Below are 6,901 nucleotides of genomic sequence, written 5' to 3'. Positions count from 1 at the left end.
CACTACCAAAGGTAAAACCGATAGCTAGTGGGAAGCAGCCGCATGGCACAGGGAGATCAGCTATGTGCTTTGCGACCACCTAGAGGGGTGGGATAGGGAGAGAGAGGGAGGGGATATGGGGACATATGTATATGTATAGCTGATTCACTTTGTTATACAGCAGAAAGTAAAACATTGTAAAGCAGTTATACTCCAATAAAGGTGTTTTAAAAAAAAAGAAATGAGGTCAGAGAGGTAAGAGGATGGACTTATGTTCTGAATTTGATGGGAAACCTTCGAAGATTTGTAGCAAATATGTGACAGAGCTTTGCTTTTTATTAAATGTTTTGTTTTAAACTAGACTTTCTGGGCAACATGGGGAGGCGGAGGGGGAGAATGAGCGATTAGAGGCAGGAGAAATGCAACTTACCGGGGCAGATTCAGTTTGCTCTGTACTTGGGTTGTATTTAATTTTTGAGTACATAATATATGCAAATGTTACGAAAAGGTTTGTTTTGGTTTTTGCTTTGTTTTGTTTTGTTTAAAGGAGGGGGGTACAGGATGAAAAGTCTTCTTTCCCACTTTTATCTCCAGCCATGCAGTTTCCCTTCCAGGAAGCAATTATTTTTGTGTCTTTTATATCTTCCAAGCAGATACACACACACACACACCCACACACCTATGTTTGTTATTTTTTATACAAAAGGTACCATACTATATAATATTTTAAATCTTTTTTTTTTACTGTTTTATTAGAGATCCCGCCACATCAGTATAAAGTTCTGTCTTTGGTTTTATGCCCATAACATCATTTTCTTAATTTATCTAACTAGCCATTTATTGTGGATATTTAAGTTGTCAATCTTTTGCTATTTTAAATAATGCTTCAGTAAATAACCTTGAACATATATATCTTTTTCCACATTTGTAAGTGTATGCATTACCTAAATTTATAGAAATGGAACTGCTGGGTCAAAGGATGTGTCTTGTATTTTGACTGAAGTTGACAAATTGCTCTCCATAGAAGTTGTGCCAGTTTACACTTCCATCAACCATTTAGGAAAGTGCCTTTTCCTCCACCCTTTCCCCAACACCACCTGTCTTAATTTTATCTTTGCTTCTCTGGCAGATTAAAAAATAGATGTATCATTGTGGTTCTAATTTGGACTTCTTTAAATGTTTGAGGTTGAGCATCTTTTCACATTTTTAAAGAACTACTCTTTTTTCTATGAACTGTTTGTTTATATCCTTTGCACATCTTTCTGTTGGGTTGTCACTTCCCTAACTGATGTATAGGAACTTTTATATTAACATATTAAGCCAAATTACTTTGATATGAGTTGCTAGTTGTTTTTTCCAGCTTATTATTTGTCTTTCAATTTTTGTATTATGTTTTGTGTGTAAGAGAATGATAACTATATCCATTCTTTTCTTTATGGACCCTGAGTTTTATGTCAAATTTGGAAAGATTTTTCCCTACTCTGGAATTATTTTTTTTAATTAAAAATTTATTTTTATCTTTTAAAGTTATTTTTGATGCGGACCATTTTTAAAGTCTTTATTGAATTTGTCGCAATATTGCTTCTGTTTTATGTTTTGGGTTTTTTTTGGCCACAAGGCATGTGGGATCTTAGCTCCCCAATCAGCAGATTGAACCCACACCCCCTGCACTGGAAGGCGAAGTCTTAACCACTGGACCGCCAGGGAAGTCCCTGGAATTATTTTTTTAATTATGCTGTGCTTTCTCCTATTACTTTATGGTTTTATTTTTCACATTTAAATCTTTGATCGGTCAAGTAAATACTTTAGGTATAGGTGGGAGCCTAGGCAATACTGTGATAACTCAATTTCATGGATAATTGATTTCAAGGATATAGATATCAAATTAACTTTTGCGGTTTTAACTAAACTGTTGCATTTGTAATTTATTTTTAACTTACATTTTTATGCAGCAAGATTACCTTATGCTGACTGCTTTGGATGAGAATGAGGAAGTGGTTGATGGAGGCAAAAAAGGAGCAATTGATGATCTTCAGCAGGGTGAATTGGAAGCATTTATTCAAAATCTTAGTTTGGCCAAGTATGCAAAAACTTTATTAATTGAAGAAGATCAACCAGCTAAAAAACAAGTAGCCAGCAAAAGAGAAGCAAGAGTATCTAAAGTAGATAATAAAAAGCAAAATACAGCAGAAAGTGAAAGTAAGGTGAAAAATAAGAAGAGGCCAGAACAACATTCTGAAGAGAACAACAGTGCCATAACAAAAGCAAAGAGAGATAAGCAACAGGATATCTTTGAATTTTTTGAGAGACAGACATTGTTACTTAAGTCTGGAGGCAAATGGTATGATCTGGAGTATAGCAATGAATACTCTTTGGGACCCCAGCCTCGGGATGTTGTGTCTAAGTACAAAACCTTGGCTCAGAAGTTGTATGAACGTGAAATCAGCTTATTCAAAAATAAGACAAATAATCAAAAGGGAGCCTCTTCTACCTGGATGAAGGCAATTGTGTCATCAGGGACGCTAGGTGACAGAATGGCAGCCATGATTCTTCTTATTCAGGATGATGCTATTCACACACTCCAGTTTGTAGAAACTCTCCTGAACCTTGTTAAAAAGAAGGGCAGCAAACAGCAGTGCCTCATGGCTTTGGATACTTTCAAAGAGTTACTCATTACAGACCTTTTGCCAGACAGTCGAAAGCTACGGATTTTCAGCCAGCATCCTTTCAACAAACTAGAACAGTTGTCCAGTGGCAACAAGGACTCAAGAGATAGAAGACTCATATTATGGTATTTTGAACACCAGCTGAAACACTTAGTGGCTGAATTTGTGCAAGTCTTAGAAACTTTAAGTCATGATTCATTAGTAACCACCAAAATTCGAGCCCTTGTAATAGCTCATGAGCTTCTTTGTAATAAACCTGAGGAAGAAAAGGCCCTTCTTGTGCAGGTGGTAAATAAACTGGGAGATCCTCAGAACAGAATAGCCACCAAAGCCTCCCATCTGTTGGAGACATTGCTTTGTAAACATCCCAATATGAAGGGAGTTGTGTGTAGTGAAGTAGAAAGATTGCTTTTCCGCTCAAATATCAGCTCCAAAGCCCAGTATTATGCTATTTGCTTTTTAAATCAAATGGCCCTCTCCCATGAAGAAAGTGAATTAGCTAACAAACTAATAACTCTTTATTTTTGTTTTTTTCGGACTTGCATCAAGAAAAAAGATATTGAGTCAAAAATGCTCAGTGCCCTTTTAACAGGAGTGAATAGGGCATATCCCTATTCCCAGACTGGTGATGACAAAGTGAGGGAGCAGGTGGACACGCTGTTCAAAGTGCTGCATATTGTGAACTTTAATACCAGCGTGCAGGCTTTAATGTTGCTCTTCCAAGTAATGAATTCTCAGCAGACGATATCAGATCGATATTATGCAGCATTGTATCGGTAAGTACCTACTATTCCAGTGTGTGAATGAGAAGTAATGTGGTCTAATATAACGCAGTGCCCCTCTGTGGGGCAATAGAAAGACTTAGAAAGTGGGATTTTTGGCCCGTCTCAGCAACTTGCTATTCACCAACTTGGAGTCATTTAATCTTTGGTTCCCTGTTGGGCATCTGTATTATATGTTTTGAATACGTCGTTTATTATTTTTTATTTTGAGACGTCCTCATCCTCGGTCCTGTATTTCTTTCCTCCTGTCCTTCACACAGCCATTTAGTCGTTCATTCAACAAGAATTTTTTGAGTGTCACCTATGTGCTGGGCACTATTCCAGAACTCAGGATATAGCACAGTGAACAAAATTCCCACCTCCAGAGGCACTTTCGTTCAAATTGGGGAGGACAGATGGTAAACAAGAATGTTTTTAGATAGGAGGCTTGGGGGTTGCAGTTTTGGAATTTTTTTTAAATATTGGGATTAAGACTTTGGTACTAGATTTACTGAATTTTGCAACTGTCCTGCAGTGCACCCACTGAGGGCTGATATTTTGAACAGTTTGTACACTTGGGAACTGTTGAAGTACACCAACAAGCTACGTATTTCCTTCTAATTCGTTTTTCTAATTTTACATATATATATCTTTTGAGAAAAGTAACATAGTGGTTAATATCTTGGACCTAAGCTACATCACCTGGATTTGAATACCAGCCATTAGCTTGCTGTGTAACTTGGGACAAATTACTTAATCCTCATTAAAACCATATTGGTAAACATGATCAATCCCATTTTACTGTGCTTTTATTCATCTATAAAATGTCAAGGGAAGCACCTATCCCATAGGGTTATTATGAAGATTACAAAACTTCCCCACAGTTACACAGGTAAAAAATGACAGAACTGGGATTTTAATAAGATTAAGGAGTTAACATATTTGTAAACCCATGTCATCGTCATTGTATGTTATGCATTTAACAATGCCCAACAACATAGTAAGTGCTCTGTAAGTGCTGGCTGCTACCATTATCATCATCATTATTATTATTACTACTCACATACATTTCTTAAATTTAATCCTCTTAACAGCTCTCTAGCCTGTGAGGTACAGTAATTTGTGCAAGGTCACACAGACAGTATGAGGCCAAGTTAGGTGGCAAATCCAGGCCTACTGACTTGGAGTTCATGGTGTTCCATGGCTCTGATTACACTGATACACTAAAGAGAATCTCAGAGGCCTTTCCACAACTTTTAAGAGCCTACAGTCTTTTTAAAGTACTGTAACCCTAATTCTCTGGCAGTCCAGTGGTTAGGACTTGACACTTTCACTGCGGTGGCCTGGGTTCAGTCCCTGGTTGGGGAACTGAGAATCCTGCAAGCCGCACAGTGTGGCCAAAAAGAAATGTTTTAATTTTTTTTTTAAATAAAGTAATAAATACTTAACAACTTTTTTTAGTTTGGAAAGACTTCCAAGGCTGAAAATGTAGAGGTTTTAGGATTAGGTTTTTTGGTAACTTTTGAGGGTCATAAGAATTTCTAATTTTTAGAAAGTGTGTGGAATCTATTGGAAAACATATATTTCTAATATCCATTTACCATCTCAGAGTTTAACACAACAGTCTAACATCTCTGAGGAGTACATTCCTAAACTCTTTAAATTACTGTTTGTCGAGAGCTGTCACAGATGGATTCCCTCAAAGGGCTTTTAAGCCTTTTTAAAGTATTTATTTTCTCTTGGTTTTATTAAAAATCCTTTAAATAAAAATTCCCTGATATTAGTTGAGGGATAAAAGAAATGAAGAAGCGATGTGGTTTATAAAAACGTTATTTATCAAAAACTCCAGGAACATATTCTGGGTCAAATGGTGGAGACAGCCATCTAAATTCTCACATTTTTCTTTTGATGCATAATGGAACTTCTGATTTAAAATGAGTGCTAAAATGGATGGAAATGTTGAAAATTCAAATGAGAAGAAAGTGGAATAGCAAAGATTATATGAATAACATAGGCTTTCTCAGAATATCACCAATAGATACTAGAATTGTGGAAGGACAAATGGGGAAAATAGATATGTGAGCAATATGAAAATGCCTCACAAGGTTAAATATTTTCATTTCTGGTGTTAGTAGAAAAAACTTAAAGTGCTTAGAACAAAAGGATTGATTCCACTTTTGGAGTGGTTATCTGGAGGATTGTATTAATTCTGGGTGTCCTAATGTCTGCGGGTCCAGACCATTTGGAGCATCTCTAGGATTCAGCAAACAGGATAAAGAGAGAATTTAAAAATTATCATATGAGATAATATCTCAGCAGCCTGCAGAAGAGAGACTTTGGGGGAGAGAAGGACAAATAATAGCTATAGTAAATGGTCAAGTATTTGAAAGGCTGTCGTGTAAAAATATAATTAGGTTATTTTGTTGTGGGTTTTTTAACCAGTTTATTGACCTATAAAATTGTATATATTTAAAGCATACAACATGAAGATTTGATACGTGTATCCATTGTGATGATTACCATAATTAAGTTAATTAACACATCGATCACCTCACATACATAGTTACTACTGGGGGGAGGGGTTGAGAATGCCTAAGATGTATTCTCAGCAAATTTCAAGTACTTGATACAGTATTATTAACTATATTCACCATGCAACTGAACGCTTGCACCCTTTGACCAACATCTCCCCATTCCCCCACCCCCTACCAATCTGTTCCCTGTTTCTATGAATTTGATTTTTTTTTTGAGATTCTACATATACATGACATTAGAGTAGTTGTCTTTTTTCACTATGCATAACGTCCTCCAGGTTCATACGTGTCACAAAAAGGGCTTCCTTCTTTCTTGTGGCTGAATAATCATTGTGTGTATATACTACATCTTCATTATCCATTCATCTGTTAACACACACATAGGTTGTTTCCATACTTTGGCTATTGTGAATAATGCAGTGAATGTGGGAGTGCAGATAGCTCTTTGAGATACTGATTTCATTTCCTTTGGATATATGCCCTGAAGTGGCATTGCTGGGTCATATGATAGTTTTATTTTTAATTTGTTGAGGAGCTGCCATAGTGTTTTCTGTAACGGCTGTAGCAATTTATATTCCTTCCAACAGTGTACAAGGGTTCCATTTTTTCCACATCCTTGTCAATGTTTGTTAACTCCTGTCTTTTTTATAATAGCCATCCTAACAGATGTGAGTTGATGTCTTGACGTGATTTTGATTTCCATTTCCCTGATGATTAGTAGTGTTGAGTGCCTTTTCATGTACCTTTTGGCCATTTGTGTGTCTTCTTTGGAAAAACGTCTATTCAGGTCCTTTGCCCATTTTTTTTTTCTTTTTTTTTTTTTTCTTTGCCCATTTTTAAATTGGATTATTTGGGAGTTTTTTGCTATTGTATGAGGTTCCTTTTATATATATATATGTATATATATATATATATATATATTTTTTTTTTTTTTTTTTTTTTTTTTTTTTTTTTTGCGGTA

The 6,901-nt window shown here is 36.0% G+C and overlaps 1 protein-coding gene across 1 annotated transcript in view; it reads left to right on the top strand.

The window, feature by feature from the left end:
- The window catches only part of CEBPZ (CCAAT enhancer binding protein zeta), a 22,897-nt gene that overhangs the window by 1,833 nt on the left and 14,163 nt on the right, over nt 1–6,901 (top strand). Inside the window, exon 2 of the mRNA XM_007103379.4 lies at nt 1,932–3,421. Coding sequence (XP_007103441.1) covers nt 1,932–3,421 — 1,490 coding nt within the window. The remainder of the gene's footprint in view (nt 1–1,931; nt 3,422–6,901) is intronic.

Source organism: Physeter macrocephalus, chromosome 12, assembly GCF_002837175.3.
Source record: "Physeter macrocephalus isolate SW-GA chromosome 12, ASM283717v5, whole genome shotgun sequence".
In the NCBI taxonomy this organism is placed as follows: domain Eukaryota; kingdom Metazoa; phylum Chordata; class Mammalia; order Artiodactyla; family Physeteridae; genus Physeter; species Physeter macrocephalus.
This window is presented reverse-complemented; position numbering and strand designations above follow the sequence as displayed.